This window comes from Saimiri boliviensis, chromosome 12, assembly GCF_048565385.1.
Source record: "Saimiri boliviensis isolate mSaiBol1 chromosome 12, mSaiBol1.pri, whole genome shotgun sequence".
Taxonomy (NCBI): Eukaryota; Metazoa; Chordata; class Mammalia; order Primates; family Cebidae; genus Saimiri; species Saimiri boliviensis.
In genome coordinates, this window is record NC_133460.1 from 9,564,672 (window position 1) to 9,585,884 (window position 21,213).

Genomic DNA, 21,213 nt, shown 5'->3' on the forward strand with positions numbered 1-21,213 from the left:
CTAGAGGAGACTGTATCACCCAACAGAACACCAGGAAGGAGAAGAAACGGGCAAAGGAGGATGATAACGAAGCGAAAACACGAAATTCAGACAGGAGAAATGACCTTCAAGGTGACTGTCACCGCGAGGCTCTGTGCACGGCCGGGCTCACTTTGTGCTCACTTCTGGCTCGCCTTCCCTTTGGGCTGCTGGACAGTGCTCAGCACAGCCACCCACTTGCTTGCCTTCTCTGAATTCTCCTCCTCCCAGTCCCACCTTCCCCTCGTCAGCTCCTCCCTGGGCAGCTCCACCAGGCCCCTCTCCCTTGTGATCACACCATGCAGATGGCCTTTGGCCCCTCGGCAACCCCACTCTGCCCCATGACTGGGACTTACCTTTGCTGAAGAAGGTGCTGACCATGAAGCTGAAAGAGATGGTAGAGATGGCGAAGCAGAGCAGGAAGGCCAGCACCAGGGAGGGGTCGCTGCGGGACAGCACGGCCACATCCGGCTTCACCTGTGGGGTGCAGGCAGGAGTTGGGTGGGGTGGGCTGGAGGGGGTGGACCAGGAGGACTCCTGAACATCCCTGGTCACAGGGATGTGGCTCCACGCCCCCGGGAGTGGGACATCCACCGCTCCTCTCCCCCAAGAGGAAAAGACTCTCTCTGAAGTTGCTGACCACAGAATTCTTCCCAAGAGGGCCTGCTGGGGTGCCCTGGCTATCCTGACTCTTCGCCGTTTCACCGGAGCCCCGCTGACGCCACACTCACCTTGACACAGAAGAGTAGAGTCATGAAGGAGGAGGCGATGAGGAGGAAGAGGAAGAACAAGAGGAACCAGGCGCTCCAGTGCAGCCAGCTGCTGAGCCCCATCATGCGCATGTACTCCTGGGGAGAGAAGCCACCATGCTGCTGGGGGCCCACTGCTGCCCGCCAGGATGGCATGTCCCAGGCTGGACAGCAGAAGGCCTGAGTCTCACTGTCCCGGCAGCCCCATCCTCACTTTTTTTTGGAGACAGGGACTCGCTGTGTCACCTAGACTGGAGTACAATGGCACAATCATAGCTCACTGCAGCCTTGAACTCCTGGATTCAAGTGATCTTCCCATCTTACTCTCCTGAGTAGCTAGGACTACAAGTGGGTGCCACCATGCCCGGCTCCTTTTAAACATTTTTTTTTTTTTTTGTAGAGACAGGGTCTTAGTATGTTGGCCAGGCTCATCTTGCTCAAACTCCTGGGCTCAAGTGATCTACCTGCCTCAGCCTCCCAAGGTGCTGGGATTACAGGCATAAGCCCCTGCAGCCCACCAGCCCTCTGTTCTGTGGAGTGATTTCACACTCCCAGCTCATGCTCCTGTCTTTCTGTGGTACCTGAGATCGTCCCTGCAAGCTGTGTGGTGCAGCTCGGGTCCTATGTCAGGCGCTGAGAGCCCAGCCCCTCTGGGGGTGGGCAGAAAGACCCTGCCAGTTCCTAACCACACCAACACCTGCCTCCTTGGCTGTGAGATGTGACCCCAGATCAGACCGTAGCTGTGGATGCCACAGCCATTCATTCCCTCATCCTCCCCTACTCTGAAAGGTGGGGCCCAGAACCTCTGAGGTGAAGGATGAGGTGCAGTGATGGGGTGGCTCTGACCACACCTTCCTTCTCACCTGCTGAGTCAAGGAGTCAGGAGTGGTGAGGAGGAAACCCAGCTCCTCCACTGATCACAGTGCTTGGGGAGTCCTGGGGCGGCTGCACTGACCAGTACGGCAGTCAGCAGCCAGGTGTGGCCATTTCAACTGAAGCTAATTAAAAATAAAGTTAAAAATTCAGCTCATTTATTTTTCTTTCTTTTTTTTTTACATGAAGTCTTGCTCCGTTCCCCCAGTCTGGAGTGCAGTGATGCAATCTTAGCTCACTACAACCTCCGCCTCCGGGTTCAAGTGATTCTTGTGCCTCAGCCTCTTGAGTAGCTGGGATTACAGGTGTGCACTACCATGGGAGCTGATTTTTGTATTTTTAGTAGAGATGGGGTTTCACCATGTTGGCCAGGCTGGTCTTCAACTCCTGACCTCAAGTGATCTGCCCCCCTTGACCTCCCAAAGTGCTGGAATTCCAGGCACGTGCCAGTACCCAGGGCCAGCCTTTTCTTATGCGGGAAGAAGAGCACAACAGTCTCTCAAAGTCCCACTGTTAGGTTCAGTAACCATTTCACATTTTCCCTGTTTGATCTGTGGATCTGTACAAGTCTATGTGCTTTTTCCCCAGAATCATTTTATAGCCCACTGCTGACTCCCTCAATGCTGCACGGTTTTATGAAAGTTAGTTAAGGCACCAAGCCAGTCACTGACTGGGCAGCCTCAAAGAGTCCCTGGCCAGGTGCAATGGCTCATGCCTGTACTCCCAGCACTATAGGAGGCTGAGACGGGAGAATTTATTGAGCCAAGGGTTCGAGACCAGCCTTAGCAATACAGAAAGACCCCTATCTCTGCAACAACAACAAAAAATTAGCTGGGTGTGGTGGTACACACCTGTAGTCCCACCTACTTGGGGCGTTGAGGTGGAAGGATCACTTAAGCAAGGGGAGGTTGAGGCTGCAGTGAGAAGTGTTTGCACCCCTGCACTCCAGCCTGGGTGGCAGTGAGACCCCGTCTCTAAGAAAAAAATAATACTAAAACACCAAGGTGTTGGACGTGGCCTCCGCAGGACAGCATGGTTTCTAGAGTGTTGGGAAGCTGAGGCAAGCAGTCACCTTCAGCCTCCTCTCCTTCTCCTGCACGACAGCGCGGGCGATGGTGAGCGCGGTATAGGTGAAGCTGAGCAGCAGCAGCAGGGGCAGCTGGTACTGGATGGCCACAAGGAAGGGGTCCGCAATAAACGGCGGGTACGGGAACCTCTTGATGGTGACTGTCAGCCTCTGGAACAGCTGGCGTGTGGCAGCATCGGCATGGTACTGCATGATGGCCCGGTCCACGGCGTGCTGCACGGCCAGGAAGCCTTCCCGGATGTACCCTGGGTGTGGGAGCAGAGGACGGCCCGGCCACCTTGAGGAGCTGCTCTCAAGGGCAGAGGGCCATGTGCATGGGGTCCACAGGGGAAGGGATGCTTGGGGCAACAGAGTGACTTCAGCTCAGGACACCCGTGGCTGCTCAGTGGGCCCACAGGAGAAGGGAGGAAATGCAACGCACATGGACAGCAAATGGGAAGAGTGATGTGATTGTCACTTCCACTTTGTAACTAACTCAACACACAAAAATCACACACATGCCACTTCTGTTTTTTGGGGGACAGAGTCTTGCTGTCTCACTGAGATTGGACTGCAGTGGCGCGATCTCAGCTCACTGCAACCTCTGCCTCCTGAGTTCAAGTGATACTCCTGCCTCAACCTCCTGAGTAGCTGGGACGACAGATGCGTGCCACCATTCCTGGCTGTTTTTTGTTTTGTTTTGTTTTTTAGTAAAAACAAGGTTTCACCATGTTGGCCAGGCTGCTCTGAAACTCCTAACCTTAGGTGATCCACCTGCCTTGGCCTCCCAAAGTGCTGGGATGACAGGCGTGAGCCACTGAGCCCAGCCTTGAGGACTAAATTCTCATCAGGTATGCTAGTGAGTCTAAGGCATGGACATCTGGGGGTGAAACTGGGGCTAGCACTGACCTGTCCCTGCTCACGCCAGCCTCACACCCTTTCCATCTCCTGGGACTTTCCTAGGAGCTGGTTTTCCAGTCAACTTTTCTTCCCCCTCAGGTTCTCTGTGCTGCTGAGGACTAACTGACTTTTCTTAATAAAAAAACTTTTTTTTTTTTTTTTCCTAAAAAAAGGTATTTGCTCTCTGTCATTTGCCACAAAGGTTTTCCCCAGTCTCCTAGGCACTGAAAAAAAAAAAAAAAATCACCATTAGGCCTTTTCGTGTTTGGCAAATTTTCAGTTTATACATACTGAAATCTGTCAGTCTTTTCCTTTGAGATTGGTTTTCTATTGCTTCCAAGTTTAGGGAATTGTTCCCCCAAAACAGGAGGAAGCTGAGGAGGCTGGCCTCCAGTCTCAGCAGTCAGCATCCCCTGCTGCAGGCTGCAGGCAGCCTGTGTGATGGCTAGACACAGCTTCTCCTGAGCCCCAGGCTGTGTGACATGTCCAGGGCCTCACTCTGGGGCCTCTCACACCCCACACCAGGCCTTTTTCATCTTAGTTTTTCTTATTTTGTTTTCTTTTGGAGATGGAGTTTCACTCTTCTTGTGCAGGCTGCAGTGCAATGGCATAATCTTGGCTCATCGCAACCTCTGCCTCCCAGGTTCAAGCGATTCTCCTGCCTCAGCCTCCCTAGTAGCTGGGATTACAGGTGCCCACCACCAAGCCTGGCTAGTTTTTTTTGTATTTTTTAGTAGGGACAGGGTTTCACTATGTTGGCCAGGCTGGTCTCAAACTCCTGACCTCAGGTGATCCACGCGCCTTGGCCTCCCAAAGTGCTGGGATTACAGGAGTAAGCCACTGCACCCGGCCTCAGTTCTTTTTCTGGATGTAGTATCTTGCCCTAGAGCATTAGCCTGGTGGCAGCCCTGGCACTGGTAAGGGACATCACTAAGCACTGGCTGCACACATGCTGCCTCCTGCCTGCCTGGTGATTGTGTTTCAGAGTCATAGCTCATGAAGGGACGGGATGTTGCTGTGACTTCCCATAGCAAACTTCCGTTGAGTTCTGTCACCTGCCAGACCCGTGAAATACGGCATTCTCCAGAACACCCTGGACTTCCACCCAGAACCTTCAGTCGGGGTCTTGGACAGCTAAGCCTAGTCCTGGATCCGAGTCACCTCTTGGCTGTCCCTAGCTCAGTTCCAACACAGGCCTCTGCTTCAGAAGAGGCACACATTCCCACTGCCTGCTCAAGTCCATACTAAGAAAAACCAACGGGGCATCAGAGTAACCAAGATCCGGCTTCCATGAACGCCACACTGATTCTGTCAAACCATGGATCAGGCGCACAAGGACTGTGGAGCTAAAAAAAGCCAGTAAGTCTGTACACAGAGAAGGCCAGGAAGAGAAGAAAAAGGTAAACCAAGCCCCAAGGACTCAAACTGAAGCTTTTAAAAGGTGAAATACAAATATTTCATGCAAGAGCACTTCTTCCGAGATATAGGGAGAGAGCCTTTGCTATCTTCGAGGATTATTTTAGTCTTTCAGAAACCAGTTATGGCTGTTTTATACTTTTTCTATAAACAAGAGTAAATGTTCCTAAAAACTACTTCTTCAAGAAATACTTCGGGCTGGACATGGTGGCTTACGCCTGTAATCCCAGCAGTTTGGGAAGCCAAGGCGTTGGATCACGAAGTCAGGAGTTCAAGACCAGCCTGGCCAAGATGGTGAAACTCCGTCTCCACTAAAAATACAAAAATTAGCCAGGCACAGTGGCAGGTGCCTGTAATCCCAGTTACTCAGGAGGCTGAGACAGGAGAATCACTTGAACACGGGAGGTGAAAGTTGCAGTGAGCTGAGATCATGCCACTGTACTCTAGCCTGGGGGACAATGCAAGAATCCATCTCAAAAAAAAGAAAAAAAAAGAAAGAAAGAAAGGAATACTTTTGCAAAGTGGAGCTGCCCCATGTAACTGTCACTACTCAGCAGCCCGGGCTGCTAACACGAACCCTAAGTGAGCTTCTCACCAGGTTCTCCACCATCAGGGGACGTAGGTTCCCTTGGTCCTGGGTTTGGGAAAAGAGGAAAAAGGGAAGTAGTGTGCCAGCCTTCCGTCTCTTTCAGGAAAAAGAAGCCTGTTTGCGTCCACAAGTAATTTCTCCGTGTGTAACTGAACCGCAGGTGATATTTTACCTGTGGAAACAAAGAGAAAACCAGCTGTTTTGAGAGATCCAGACAGAGGGGCAAACAACAGGGTGGAGCAGGAGAGTACCTGGGGGACTGTCACCACCTAGGCTGGCACAGACAAGAGCTTACCACTCCCCCGCCTCTGAGAATGTCCAAGGGGCCCTGGAATGCCACACTGAGTGGTCCCTGTCCCAGCAGGAGCAGGGAGCCCCAAAGGGGCACCTTTTGGGGGGTGTTTCCTGGCCATTCCTGTCTTAATCCAACATGAAGTGCCAGCAAGCGTTCGTGATCCCTGGAAGGCCACCAACTGCAAGGCTAGATGGACTTGATGGCTTCCTTGTCTTAATGCCATCAGGCAAGCAAAAATCTCACTTTCTTTCTTTCCTTTTTCTGCCAGATCGTATTTAAGTCCCAAATGTCTGCTACTTTCCTTATTTACCTTATTGGACTCTGTCCACAGAGGCCTGGAGACCAGTGACGTCTTTCATAAAAAGAGGGAACAGAAAGGAGCCTGGGGCGACTGCAGGCAGGTGCATTTTCTACCCTGTTCTGCCCCATGTGTTAAAATGTCGCCAGGGTCCCCTTGGTGGGGACTGTGATGGTGCTATTGGACCCAAAGGAGAGGCTGCTATTTACTTGAAAGCAGGTGGAAGCTTAAGGGAAAGGATTCGCTTTTACAGGTTGAACTAGTGACACGGGAGGAAGCGGAGGCCTTGCTGATGAGCCACAACTGTTCGGTCTGACGCAAGTCTCACCGCCAGCGGCAGGGGCTCCTTGCTGTGGTTGAAAGGGTGCTCGAAGACCACGGCGGCCAGCACGCTGGATGAGCGGTTGTCATACCTAATGTAGTCCTCAAAGTCCTTCTCGGAGGGAAAGCCGTGCACTGCAGAGAAAGAGCACGGGAGCTGCGATTGCCCAATCTGCCCTCCTGCTTGAGAAATCTGGGTGGTTCAGGTCAGATGAAAGACGGCAAACGCTCTAGGGCTTTGTAAACCCTTCCTGAGACTGGAGGCAGCTTTCATCTTTGGCAGAGAGACAGGCTGCCATCAAGGAGGGCAGAACGGCAGGATCAGAGCCCCAGGCAGTGGGTTCTCCCGCCTGGCTTCAGAACAGAACTGGAGGCTCCAGGCAGGGCTGGCAGCAAGGCCAAGACGTGCAAACCCACAGTCTACCCTGCACTGGGCTCCGCAGCCCAGAGTAGCTTCTCTCTCAAAAGCAGAATGGCGTGTTTTTAGAAATGCAGTGGACACTAACTCAGAGTGTCTCAAAGGCTTTCTCTATCATCCGACACTCTTTTACAATTCAGAAAGTGTTTTACTGTGGTCATTCTGTGAGGGATGAAGGCATTTCCTCTGAATGTTTGCTATATGGAATTAAAGCCTGGGAAGTAAATGTCCAAATGAGGAGGGGAAATGGATGACAGGTTTCATTCCAGCAGCAAGGGTTTAGGAACGGTGAGCACACACGCAGCAGGAGTTCCCCTCCGCAGGCCTTCTCATCACTGTTTTCAGAGCTGCCCACCCAAAATCCCAGAAAAGATTCTTGGCATCACACACTCAAACCGTTCCCTGCCCTTGTCACAAAAGGGCTTTCCTTACTCAAGTCCACCCAGGCACCCCTGAAAAGTCCCGTCCCCGCTGCTGACCATCAGATGCAGTTCCAGGGCCTGGTACTGCTGAGGCTGCCACACCTGCTGCTCCACGGGGCCCTCACAGCTCTGGACAGGTGGGTGGCCAGCCCCAGTCCCATTGTACAATGAAGCACGGCCACAGAGAAGTCCAGGGATTTCCCAGGTGGCTCAGCCACCGAGAGGAGACTTGATGACAGATGCACCTGATGGCTTCCTCATCTTAATGCCATCAAGCAAGCAAAAACCTCACTTTCTTTTTTCCCTTTTTCTGTGAGATTGTGTTTAAGTCCCAAATATCTGCTACTTTCCTTATCTATCTTATCAAACTCTGTTCACAGAGGCCTGGAGACCAGTGATGTCTTTCACAAAATGAGGTAACAGAGGAGCCTAAGGCCACCGCAGGACTGCAGGCAGGTACATTTTCTTCTCTTCTCTTTTTTTTTTTTTTTTGAGATTGGAGTCTCACTGTGTCACCCAGGCTGGAGTGCAGTGGCACAATCTCGGCTCACTGCAACCTCCACTTCCTGGATTCAAGTGATTCTTCTGCCTCAGCCTCCCGAGTAGGTGGGATTACAGGCGTGCCACCACGCCCAGTTAATTTTGTATTTTCAGTAGAGATGGGTTTCACTATGTTGGCCAGGCTGGTCTCAGATTCCTGACCTTGTGATCCACCTGCCTCAGCCTCCCCAGGTGTTGAGATTACAGGCGTGAGCCACCATGCCCAGGCTGGCAGATGCATTTTCTAACCTGTTCTGCCCCACAGGTTAAAATGTCACCAGGGTCCCTTTGTTGGGGATTGCAATGGTGTTACTGGACCCAAAGGAAAGATGGCTATTTACTCACAGGCAGGCAGAGGTTTAAGGGAAAACAGTGGCTTTTATAGGTTGAACTAGTGACGCAGGAGGAAGGAGAGGCTAAGTCTGGACAGGGTGAGTTTCTCACCCAGCTGCTTCACACACCCTGGGCTTCACCCCTGCCTGCTCGGCCCCATGGAGACACCATCAGGTCTGGCGCTGAGACCCCAGCGCGTCTCACCTCGCATGTTGATCCCAAGTGCCCTGTGCACAGTCTCGGTGACAGTCTTGGCAGCGTCACTGTGGGAAGGGATGTAGGCGAGCTCCCAGGTGTCTCCTGGCGGAGGGAAGGTGAAGAACAGAGGCAGCTCCTGGATGGACTGGCCCGGGTAGATGGTGGCATTGGGCACATTTTCCGACTGAATCTTCAAGCGAAGCCAGATCAGGATCCCAGAAAACAGTAATGGCAGGAAGAGTTCCAGGACCGTCACCAGGACTTTCCGCTTCTGGAAGAGATACAACAGGGTACGCTGATGGGCTGCAAGGCAGAAGCAGAGGCATTCAGACAGCCCTTCCCTCAAGAAGCAGGGGCATTCAGGAGCCCGTGGACTGGGTATGCAGCTGACCTCCCTCCAGGATCTGGACGCACCTGCAGGGTGTAGTTCTTCCAGAGGAGGAGCACCAGCTGCCTGAGCACAGCCATCGTCTTGCTGGAAGGGATGCCCAGTGCTAGTTACAGACCAAAGACAGAGAGTGTGGGTGCGCAATAGAAACACAGATAGTGGGGATTCGGGGAAAAGCCACAGACCCTTTTTCCTTCATCTCTCTCACCTTCTTTTGTGCCACTTTAACTCCAAACACCCCTGGAGGGAAGTCTCAAAGGCCTGTGCCATGCCCACCCTCAGTCCTCTACCCTGCATATCCAAAGAGCATAGTCTTTCTGGTTGGGTGCAGTGACTCACACCTATAATCTCAACACTTTGGGAGGCTGAGGCAGGTGGATCACTTGAGGTCAGGAGTTCAAGATCATCCTAGCCAATAAGGTGAAACTCCATCTCTACTAAAAATACAAAAATTAGCTGGACGTGATGGCGCATGCCTGTAATCTCAGCTACTCAGGAGGCTGAGGCAGGAGAATTACTTGAACCCAGGAGGCAGAGGTTGCAGTGAGCTGAGATCTCGCCACTGCACTCCAGCCTGGGAGAGAGAGTAAGACTATCTCAAACAAAAAAACCCCCAAAACCAAAGAGCATAGTCTTTTTGGAGCCTGACTTGTTCCTTGCTGAATGTAAGATCAATGACATGCTTTTCATGTGCACTGTGACTTCTGCATTGTTTTTGTTTTGTTTTGTTTTTTTGTTTCTTTTGAGACAGGGTCCTGTTCTGTCACCCAGGCTGGAGTGCTGTGGTGTGATCATGGCTCAATGCAGCCTCAAACTCCCGAGCTCGTGATCCTCCTGCCTCAGTCTTCCCAGTAGCTGGAACCACAGGTACATGCCACCACACCTGGCTAATGTTTTTATTTTAATTTTTAGTAGAGACCAGGTCTCATTCTATTGCCCAGGCTGGTCTCGAACTGCTGGCCTCAAGCAATCCTCCAGCTTCATCCTTGTAGTTGTATTTACCATTTGATAAGTGCTATTAGGATGTTCTCTGTGGTTAATACGAATTTGCTATTTATTAGCAAAATATTCAGGCTTACAGAATTCCACTGACTGACCGGCTTTGTTCTCAACCAACACAGAGCCATAAAAGAAAAGTAGTGTCCTGGGTAATTTCTTTTTTTTTTTTTTTTTTTTTGAGACGGAGTTTCGCTCTTGTTACCCAGGCTGGAGTGCAATGGCGCGATCTCGGCTCACTGCAACCTCTGCCTCCTGGGTTCAGGCAATTCTCCTGCCTCAGCCTCCTGAGTAGCTGGGATTACAGGCACGTGCCACCATGCCCAGCTGATTTTTTGTATTTTTAGTAGAGACGGGGTTTCACCATGTTGGCCAGGATGGTCTCGATCTCTTGACCTCGTGATCCACCCTCCTCGGCCTCCCAAAGTGCTGGGATTACAGGCTTGAGCCACCGCGCCCGGCTGTCCTGGGTAATTTCTAAGGCTTGGAGAGAGCTGTGGTAGGAGGGGGAAAGGAAGGGCTTGGAACTGGGGCCCCTGCTGGCCTTACTGCCCAGGAACAGGCTGGAGTAGGCAGACATGCTGGTGGGGCCATCAGTTACACTCTCTCCTTGGCTTTCAAGACCAGTTTTTCCTGTTGTTATTACAGGTACTGGTATCAGAGCCTCTGCAGCAAAAGACTAGCCATTTTCTTTTCTTTTTTTTTCTTTTTTTTCTTTTTTTTTGAGACAGAGTTTCATTCTGTCGCCCAGGATGAAGGGCAGCAGCGTAATCTCAGCTCACTGCAACCTCCATCTCCTGGGCTCAAGTGATTCTCCTGCCTCAGCCTCCTGAGTAACTGGAATTACAGGCACATGCCACTACATCCGACTAATTTTTGTGTTTTTAGTAGAGACAGGATTTCACCATGTTGGCCAGGCTGGTCTCGAACTCCTGACCTCAAGTGATCTGCCTGACAGCCTCCCAAAGTGCTGGGATTATAGGCATGAGCCATCATGCCCAGCTGCCATTTTCATCTTTACCACTTGTCCAAGGAAAATTCATCCAAAAAATAATGTATCCTGTATTACATAGAAACATGGTATTTAAATCTGACACATATAATGGGGAAAAATCTGTCAAAAGATGATCAAATACAAGCGATAGCAGAAACTTGAGCTTAGATCTGTAAGGGTATCGCTCAATTTAGGTAACATCTGTCTCACTAAATTTCAAATATAAGAAACAGAGGTTGGGTGTGGTGAAGCAAGCTTGTCATCCCAGCATTTGGGGAGGCCAAGGCAGGAGGATCCCTTAAGCCCAGGAGTTTGAGACCAACCTGGACAACATAGCAAGACCCTCTCTCTAGAAAAAAATTTTTTAAAAAAAAGAACAGAAGGAGGCTGAGGCAGGAGAATTGCCTGAACCCAGGAGGCAGAGGTTGCGGTGAGCCGAGATCGTGCCATTGCACTCCAGCCTGGGTAACAAGAGCGAAACTCCGTCTCAAAGAAAAAAAAAAAAAAAAAAGGAACAGAGATACTGAACCCCAAGTTAAGTTCATCTCATGAACTTAAGAGTTCATGAGATGCTAACCTGCTAGAGAAGTAGGTGGTCTGAATTAGTTCAGGTAGACGCTGCAACACCCAGGAAACAGAAGAAACATGCTCCAAAAACTGAGGGCATAGAAGCAGAGGTGTGCAGACGTGGCTGCCCTGTCCTGGAGAGGCAGGGAAGGTGATGGAGGAGGGGAGGAGGGGCAGTCCTGGAGAGCCCCTGGTGCTGGTCCACTCACTAGAACTGCAGGGGGAGAGGAGCCCTTCCTGCTCAGCGTCCTTCACATGCAGAAAGCCTCCATGACTCACAGTGGAAGATATCAAGTCAGTTGCTCAGCTCCACGCTCATGGCTGATCCAAAGCCAACAGCATCCATCAGCCAGGTTAAGATGGCATGGGATAGAAAGGCAAACAGTTACCAAGTTATTTCTAGATCACCATGAGCTAACGCTCTATCACAATGACCCCAGGAGATTCCAGCACATGAGGAAAGGATTTTCTTTTTCTTTTTTTTTTTAAATGATCCATTTCACTTTTGGTTTGGTTTCAGTCCATTGAAATCACTTCTATTAAAGTTCTTTTTAAATTAAAACTCTTGCTTTTTATTTTTTTAAGGATGTGGCTGTTGATATCTAACATTATTCAAAATTTATGCTTTAAAGGGTAGTCAGTAAATATTTACACAAAACACAACTGCAGACAATTAAGAATTAATTTAATGGCTGGGCACAGTGGGTCACACCTGTAATTCCAGCACTTTGGGAGGCTGAGGCGGGTGGATCACGAGGTCAGGAGATAGAGACCATCCTGGTCAACATGGTGAAACCTCGTCTCTACTAAAATACAAAAAAATTAGCCAGACGTGGTGGCGTGTGCCTGTAGTCCCAGCTACTCAGGAGGCTGAGGCAGGGGAGAATCACTTGAACCCAGGCGGCGGAGGATGCCGTGAGCAGAGATCATGCCACTGCACTACAGCCTGGGTGACAGAGCAAGAGTCTGTCAAAGAAAAAAAAAAAGAATTTAAAATATAACTTGTAATGAATCACATGGTTAAAAAGTGAAGAAATTAAAGCTAAAATAGTATAAAGTGCTATTAAGTGGGAACTTAATAAATTATCCCAATTCTTTTAAATTTAACAAGGTAGAAAAACTGTCTCAAAGTCAGTTGCAGACAATTAATAAAACACCCGTGACTTAATGATACACATTAAGGCCCGTGGTTTATAAAAGGTTTCTAGAAGCGGTTTAGGCAAAAAAAAGGCGGCCAGTGCCTTCATTCTGGGCCATCATCCTGGGGAAGTGCACTGTAGATGGGCGTCAAGTTGGCCGAGATGAACTTTCTGCCTCTATCAGGAAAGGAATATAAAATGGTCACAGTTCAAAGAAGTCTTCTGGTTAGAGGAACAGACGACTTCCTTTTCTGGAAGTCTGGCCACGAAAGGACACATCCCCATGCTTAATCTTGACCTCTCCGGTCCCAGGGCTGGGAGAGAAGGTCAGAAAGACAGACCACCCACCATCCCACACAGGCTGCAGGGCAGCAGCAGGGAACTGACCTGGGTCTCAGGAGAGGCTTGGCACAGCAGATTTCCTGCAGGGCTACAGGTAAACTGGCAGGGAGAAGGCGGCTCCACACAGAGGGCTCTGGGGTGGGGCCTGAGAGCCTCTGGAGTAGGGTAGGGCAACCCTGAGGTATGGGAACACAGTGGCCTCGCAGGACATCAGGAGAGGCCCAGGGCTCACGGGCATGACTCTCTGGTACCTTTGGGCAGATGGAAGGTATTTTAGTAAAATCTGGAAAACAATTATAGCACATCTCTTACCAAGTCAGAAAAAAAAGAGCAAAATAGATTTTGAGTATATTACTTAAAACTGAGCAGATTTGATAACAAAGAGATATGGATTTAGAACACAGACACCTGGCCAGGCACAATGGCTCACGCCTGAATAATTCCAGCACTTTCGGAGGTTGAGGTGGGCGGATCTCCTGAGGTTAGGAGTTTGAGACTAACCTGGCCAACATGGCAAAACCCTGTCTCTACTAACAATACAAAAATTAGCCAGGTGTGGTGGTGGGTGCCTGTAATCCCAGCTACTCAGGGGGCTAAGGCAGGAGGATCACTGGGACCCAGGAGGTGGAGGGTGCAGTGAGCTGAGATGGCACCACAGCACTCCAGTCTAGGTGACAGAGTGAGACTCTGCCTCAAAAAAACAAAACGAAACAACAATAACAAAAAACTAGACACCTTGGAAGGCTCTTTGTTCTCTTGGTACATTTGAATATAGGAAGCTCTACTTTTTTCTCTTTTTTTCTTTTTTTTTTTTTTTTTGAGATGGAGTCTTACTCTTATTGCTCAGGCTGGAGTGCAGAGGCACCATCTCGGCTCACTGCAATCTCCGCCTCCCAGGTTCAAGTGATTCTCCTGCCTCAGCCTCCTGACTAGCTGGGATTATAAGTACCCGCCACCACATCCAGCTAATTTTTGTATTTTTAGTAGAAATAGGGTTTTACCATGTTTGCCAGGTTGGTCTTGAACTCCTGACCTCAAGTGATCCCCCCGCCTTGGCCTCCCAGAGTGCAGGGATTAGAGGCGTGAGTCACTGCGCCTGGCCAGAAGCTCTGCTATTCTACTTGTAAGCACTCTGCTTTTACAGCCTCCTCATCCTGTCCTGGCTTCTGGCAGCATGACCCTTCTGCAGACGAAGAAATGAGTAGGAAGTGCTTGGCCCAAAATCACATAGCAAGAAGCTGCAAAGTGAGGATTTGCACCTCAGCCTGTTTTAACTTCCAAGTCTGTCTTCTAACCGCTACGCTACCACATCCTGCAGGTCCTAAAAACATAGAACAACTTCCAATTTCATTCAAGCTTTGCATATCACTCCTAGAACATCAGAAATTAAAAGGTAAGGACCTTTAAGCCCCACTGCTTTAATAGAGGTTTTCTTTTTCTTTCTTTTTTTTTTTTTTGAGACAGAGTCTCACTCTGTTGCCCAGGCTGGAGTGCAATAGTGTGATCTATGCTCACTACAACCTCCACCTCCTGAGTTCAAGCGATCCTCCTGCCTCAGCCTCCCAAGTAGTTACATGCCCACACCACTACACTGGCTAATTTTGTATTTTTAGTAGAGATGGGGTTTCATTATGTTGACCAGGCTGGTCTTGAACTCCTGACTTCAAGCGAGGTCACCTGACCTCAAGGTGGCTCACACCTATAATCTCAGTTCCTTCCACAAAGTGCTAGGATTACAGGTGTGAGCCACTGCACCCTGTTGAGGTTTTCTTCATCTCTGTGTCCCCCAGCACCCAGCTTGTTGCTTGGTATGTGCGAAGCTTGACCTAAAGTATCACTGAACACTATGCTTGCATATGTTCTGTTTGAGCAGAAGGAATTTAAAGAAAGAAATCCCAGAATTACAAAATCTGGAGAGTTTTTTGGTTATGAAAGCAAATGTACACAAGAGAAGGAAGTTAAAGTTCCTTCTGCACTTGACGCTGAGGCGGCAGAGTCCCAGAAGTGCTGATGACTGAGGCCCAGGACCGGCCCTGGCTGGGCCGCCATCAGCTACTCTAACTTAAACACTCAGGACTCCAGCCACTCCTAAAGCTGCCACCTCCGCCCAGCAAGAGGACAAGAGCAGAGCTTCAAAAACTTCCCTCTGAAGAGGTCTCACTTCACTACTCCCGGGAACACAGCCAGAAAGGGGAAGGCAAACCTTCCCCGCCCCCCGTATAAAAGGTTTGCTTACTGTTAAAATATTAAACATCATACACATCATCAAGTATCTCAATGTTTGTTTTTCAGGTGAGTAACTGACTTGGTGCATAGTGAGTGCATACTGCAGGCTGCTCATTTCTGAGAACTCTCCTGACAGCACAATCTCTTCTACAAATGCTCTTTCCGGTAACTGTCGTCAGCTCAAGAGCCATCGGCTGTGGCGGTTCAGGAACACTATGGCTCTTCAGGCAGCCAATGCTCAACAAATTGGAGAAATCCCAGACTCTTCCAGTTCTTCATTTGTGGTTTGTAGGGATTTTTGTGTGCACCATGGGCTTGAATTTGCCACCCGATTCCTATGTGCCCTTTTTTATTTGAGTCAGGGTCTTGCTTTGTCAGCCAGGTTGGAATGCAGTGGTGTAAACAGGACTCAGTGCAGCCTGGTCCTCCTGGGCTCAAGTGATCCTCCTGTCTCAATCCCGTGAGTAGCTGGGATCACACGTGCATGTTACCACAACTGCTACTTATTTTATTTTTCTGCAGAGATGGAGTCTTGCTATATTGCCCAGGCTGGTTTTGAACTCCCGGCCTGAAGCAATCTTCCCATCTTGGCCTCTGAAAGTGCTGAGACTACAGGTATGAGGCACTGGGCCTGGTCCTAAAGAAGTTTTTATATCTGCAATATATGAGCAGAGGTCCATGGGAGTGGCCGGTCTTTTTTTTTTTTTTTTTGAGATGGAGTCTCACTCTGTCACCCAGGCCGGAGTGTAATGGTGCTACTTTGGCTTACTGCAACCTCCACCACTTGGGTTCAAGCAGTTCTCCTGCCTCAGCCTCCTGAGTAGCTGGAATTACAGGTACCTACCACCATACCTGGCTAATTTTTGTACTTTTAGTAGAGATGTGGTATCACCATGTTGGTCAGGCTGGTCTTGAACTCCTGACCTCGTGATCTGCCCACCTCAGCCGCCCAGAGTGCTGGGATTACAGGTGTGAGCCACTGTGCCCAGCCGGGGTGGCAGGTCTTGAGATCCATGAACAGAAGGGACAGGCCTGAGTGAGGGGCCCAAGACCCATTATGCCATGTGTTCCTGAAGCCTATCCACATAGGCATGGAGAAACGCACTCGTGGGAAGAAGGGGGCCTTGATAAAGCCACAGATGGACTGCCCTAAGCTGCGCAAAGAGAGCCACGAACCACTGGTCTGCTTGCTTCACCACAGGTGTACAGCACAGTGCGGGTCACACTTCGTGCTTTTTCTTCATGGGGAGGATCCAACATCCCAATATCAACATCAGGAGTCCGCAACAGCCCACCAGTATCAAAGGTCTGCGTGTACATGCACTGAGGCATGGAGGACAGAGAATTAATGTAGGCTGGTAGAACCCATGGCCTTTTACAGCATACAAGACAAAAAAGCATGTATGCATTCAACAAACATTTGCCAAGTTTTTGCCGTCTGATGGGCAATTGTACGAGGTACTGATTTGGAAATGAAAATGATAATTTTTTTTGTTTGTTTGAGATGGATTTTCACTCTGTTACCCAGGCTGGAGTGCAGTGGCGCAATCTTGGCTCACTGCAACCTCCGCTTCCCGGGTTCAAGCAATTCTCTTGCCTCAGCTTCCCGAGTATCTGGGACTACAGGCGTGCGCCACCATCTCTGGCTAATTTCTTGTATTTTTAGTAGAGACGGGGTTTTGACCTTGTGATCCACCTGCCTTGGCCTCCCAAACTGCTGAGATTACAGGCATGAGCCACAGTGCCCAGCCAATGATAATGTTCTTAATCCAACAAGTCCACAGTCCTTGAACACTTATATGCACTGTAACTGCTATGACGGATGCTAAATAAAGTATGGCAAGATTCAGGAGAAGACAGTAATTGTGTGTGTGAGACAGCAAGTGAGCAAGACAGGGAGACGGCCCGGGAGGGTGATGGGAGGAGGTGACATTAGAGTCTGTTCTTGAATTACTCATTAGTTGGGACAGGAAGGACATTCATTACAGGTTCCTGGAGACAGACTGTGTATGGGCAGCAGCGAGTCATTCTGAGTGGTAGTGCAGAGAATGAGTCAGAAAAGGCAGCAGACCCTGGGCCAATGTCACCAAGGTGCCGACGCTGTACCAAGAAGGGAGCTTGGGGTGTGTGCCAATGGGCAGTGAGGCTGGGCAAGGGTGACTGGTTTTGTTTAATCATTTATCCAGGACATGATCTTTTTTGGGGGGGTGTACAGTAAATATCTGAAAACGTCTAATTCCTGTGGATGAAATGCCCAAACACCAGTAAATGTTTTTTTTTTGTTTTTTTTTTGAGATGAAGTCTCACTCTATCCTTCACTTTTGGAGAGCAGAGGTGTGATCCTGGCTCAATGCAATCTCCACCTACCAGGTTCAAGTAATTCTCCTGCTTCACCTCCTGAGTAGCTGGGATTAGAGGAACCCACCACCACCACTCCAGCTAATTTTTTGTATTTTTAGTAGAGATGGGGTTTCGCCATCTTGGCCAGGCTGGTCTTAAACTCCTAACCTCAAGTGATCCACCTGCCTTGGTCTCCCAAAGGATCACAGGCAAGAGCCACCATGCCCGAACTAAACATTATTTTTTCTTTTTCTTTTTGAGATGGAGTTTCATTCTTGTCGCCCAGGCTGGAGTGCAATGGCGTAATCTTGGCTCACTGCAACCTCTGCCTCCCAAGTTCAAGAGATTTTCCTGCCACAGGGATTATAGGCATCTGCCACCGTAGGCCTGGCTAATTTTTGTAGTTTTAGAAGATATGCAGTTTTACCATGTTGGACAGGCTGGTCTCGAACTCCTGACCTCAATTGATCTGCCTGCCTTGACCTTCCAAAGTGCTGGGATTACAGGCGTAAGTGACCACAACCAGCCCTAAGTATTATGAATATAAAAAAATAGCAGGCACATTATAGAGTATGGTCCTGGTCCGGCGTGGTGGCCCATGCCTGTAATCCCAGCACTTTGGGAAGCTGAGGCGGGTGGATCACAAGGTCAAGAGATAGACACCATCCTGGCCAACATGGTGAAACCCCGTCTCTACTAAAAATACAAAAATTAGCCAGCCATGGTGGTGTGCCTGTAGTCCCAGCTACTCGGGAGGCTGAGGCAGGTCAACCATTTGAACCCGGGAGGTAGAGGCTGCAGTGAGCTGAGATCATGCCACTACACTCCAGCCTGGTGAGAGCAAGACTCCATCTCAAAAAAAATAATAAATAAATTAAAATATGTATATATATATGTGTGTGTGTGTGTGAGAGAGAGAGAGAGAGAGAAAGAGAGAAAGAGAGAGAGAGAGAGAGAGTGTGTGAGTATGGTTCTCACCCCTTCCCAGTGGTCTCCAAGTGGGGTGGGCTAGAAAACCTGCAGCAGTGAAGAAGTGATGAGAAATTCTACTTCTAAGTATTTTTCTTTAAAAATGTGAAACAAATGGCTTCATGGATTTTTTTTTCCTATAAGGATGGGGTCTCAGTCACTCTGTCAACCTGGCTGGAATGCAGTGGTGTGATCCTCCTGCCTCAGCCTCCTAAGTAGCTGGGACTACAGGCATGCACCACTGCACCTGGCTTTTTTTATAGAGACAGGTCTCACTATATATTGCCCAGGCTGGTCTCAAACTCCTGGGCTCAAATGATCCTCCTGCCTCTGCCTTCCAAAGTGCTGGGACTACTGGCATGAGTCACTGAACCCTGCCAGCTTTACTGATATTTAATAGACAGACTCTGGTGTTCACGCTGGCTTGGATGTCAGCAGTCGTGACATCCTGACTGAGGAGGTGGTGCCCTGTGATGTGGGGGTGGGGGCGGTGAGGTGCCCTCACAAGTCTACTTTAAACACCTTAGGTGTGTTGGGGTTTATGAGTTTCAGGGCATTCCTGTTGTGGTCAGTTCAAACAAACCAACAAACAAAAACAAACCCAAGACCCTTAAATAGCCAAAGCTTTACAATACTTTGTAGTGATTCAGGAAATGATCATAAATACCTTTTGTGTGGGCCAGGTGCAGTGTAATCCCAGCACTTTGGGAGGCTGAGGCAGGTGAATTACCTGAGTTCAGGAATTCAGACCAGCCTAACATGGTGAAACCCTGTCTCTACTAAAAGTACAAAAATTATCCAGGTGTAGTAGCAGGCGCCTATAATCCCAGCTACGTGGGAGGCTGAGGTGGAGGCTGCAGTGAGCCAAGACAGCGACACTGCACTCAGCCTGGGCAACAGAGCGAGACTTCGCCTGAAAAAAAAAAATCTTTAGTGTGATTTGGAGGTTTATAGGTCATTTCATGACTTAGTACTTCAAAGAGTCAGATAATTTAAGGAGAAGGTACAGATTTTCTTTTGCGAAAAGTTCCAAATCTGGAGATCTTTTTTGTTTTTAGTGACAAATGACTGCAGCAGTGTGTCATCTCTCCTTTTTCTTTTAAACAGACACAATGCAATCTGTTCTTTCAAAGAAAAGGTGACAGTACATGAGAGTTACAGCTTTTCAAAACTAATCTGCACCAAGAATAGAGCATTTATGAAAACAGATGTTTGAATTTGTTTCCACAATTACGTGACTGCGTTGCCGATGATGCTACAAGCGTATCATCTACATGAACACTAAACCTGCACACCAAAACATCTTCAACACCAGAATTGCCACCAGCCCTGACACCCTCTGAATGCATCCGAGCCCAAATCCATCAAGGGCCCTCAGATGATAGGTGAATAAAACTGAAAAACAAATACCCTACCTAGTAACCACAGGGTTTGTGCCTTTCTCTGTATTGTGCTTATATGTAAATGCTGTTAATAACCAGGGACTGAAATAAACAGAACTTTTTTCTTTTTTTTTTGACATAGAGTTTTGCTCTTGTTGCCCAGGCTGGAGTGCAACGGTACAATCTTGGCTCACTGCAAGGTACAATCTTGGCTCACTCAATCTGCCTCCTGGGTTCAAGTGATTCTTCTGCCTCTGCCTCCCAAGAAGCTGGAATTACAGGCACCCACCACCACGCCCAGCAACTTTTTCATTTTTTTTTTTTTTTTGGTTATAGTGATGGAGTTTTACCATATTGGCCAGGCTGGTTTCGAACTCCTGACCTCAAGTGATCCACCTGCCTCAGCCTCCCAAAGAGCTAGGATTACAGGTGTGAGGCACCTCGCCTGACCAATAAACAGAATTTAGCATTGATCTTAAATGCTTGGACTTAGGATTCAACAAGAGTTTATAAATGGGATGTGGACACATGTCTTTCATCTTTAAAAAGCATGTTTATACAATAGTTTTTATAGCATTCATACACTGGAAAAATGTAATCATGTTTATTTCATCTCTCATCCTTTTTTTTTTTCCCCCTTTCTCTCTTTTAGAGACAAGGTCTTGCTCTGTTTCCCAGGCTGGAGCGCAGTGGCATGATCACAGCTCACTGCACTCTTGAATTCCCAAGCTCAAATGATCCTCCTTCCTCAGCCTCCAGAGTAGCTGGAACTTTAAGTGTGCACCACCATAACTGGCTAATTTTTTGAATTTTTTAGTAGAGACAGGGTCTCACTATGTTTTCCAGACTGGTCTCAAACTCTTGGACTTAAGGAATCTTCCCATCTCAGCCTCCCAAAGTGCTGGGATTGCAGGTGTCAGCCAACACGCTTGGACTTTGTCCCTTTAAAACATCTATATTTGTGTATATTTCCATGTCCATTATATATCAGGACAGAAATTGTAATTTATAATACATAATATATATGCACATTCACATTCATTCTTTAGCACATGAAAAATGTCTGAGGGTTTTTTTTTTTTTTTTTTTTTTTTTTTTGAGGCAGGGTCTCACTCTGTTTCCTAGGCTGGAGTAGAGTGGTGTAATCATGGCTCACTATAGCCTCATAACCTCCATCTCCTGGTTCAAGTGATCCTCCCACCTCAGTCTCCCAAATAGCTGGGACTATGGGTGTGCAACACCATGCCCAGCTAATGTTTTAATTTTTTGTAGAGATGGGATCTTGCCATGTTGCACAGCCTGGTCTTGAACTTGCAGCCTCAAGCGATTCTCTAACCTTGGCCCCCCAAAGTGTTGAGATTACAGATGTGAATCACTGCACTGGCCAAGCCAACCTGTAAACTCAGTGGCCCTCGTAGAGCTGACGTAGGAACA

General features: G+C 48.8%; 1 protein-coding gene across 4 annotated transcripts in view; it reads right to left on the minus strand.

The window, feature by feature from the left end:
- The window catches only part of ABCA3 (ATP binding cassette subfamily A member 3), a 66,846-nt gene that overhangs the window by 42,241 nt on the left and 3,392 nt on the right, over positions 1-21,213 (minus strand). Inside the window, exons 2-10 of one of the 4 annotated variants that reach the window (XM_039478116.2) lie at positions 12,908-13,113; positions 11,661-11,702; positions 8,851-8,930; positions 8,443-8,707; positions 6,533-6,660; positions 5,618-5,783; positions 2,713-2,972; positions 750-866; positions 375-495 (exon numbers count right to left, since the gene is read on the minus strand). In XM_039478116.2, coding sequence (XP_039334050.1) covers positions 375-495; positions 750-866; positions 2,713-2,972; positions 5,618-5,783; positions 6,533-6,660; positions 8,443-8,707; positions 8,851-8,904 — 1,111 coding nt within the window. In that variant the 5' untranslated portion in view covers positions 8,905-8,930; positions 11,661-11,702; positions 12,908-13,113. Of the gene's footprint in view, positions 1-374; positions 496-749; positions 867-2,712; positions 2,973-5,617; positions 5,784-6,532; positions 6,661-8,442; positions 8,708-8,850; positions 8,931-11,391; positions 11,703-12,907; positions 13,114-21,213 lie in introns of all 4 variants that reach the window. The other 3 variants (XM_039478115.2, XM_039478114.2, XM_074381760.1) reach the window with 3 other exon arrangements.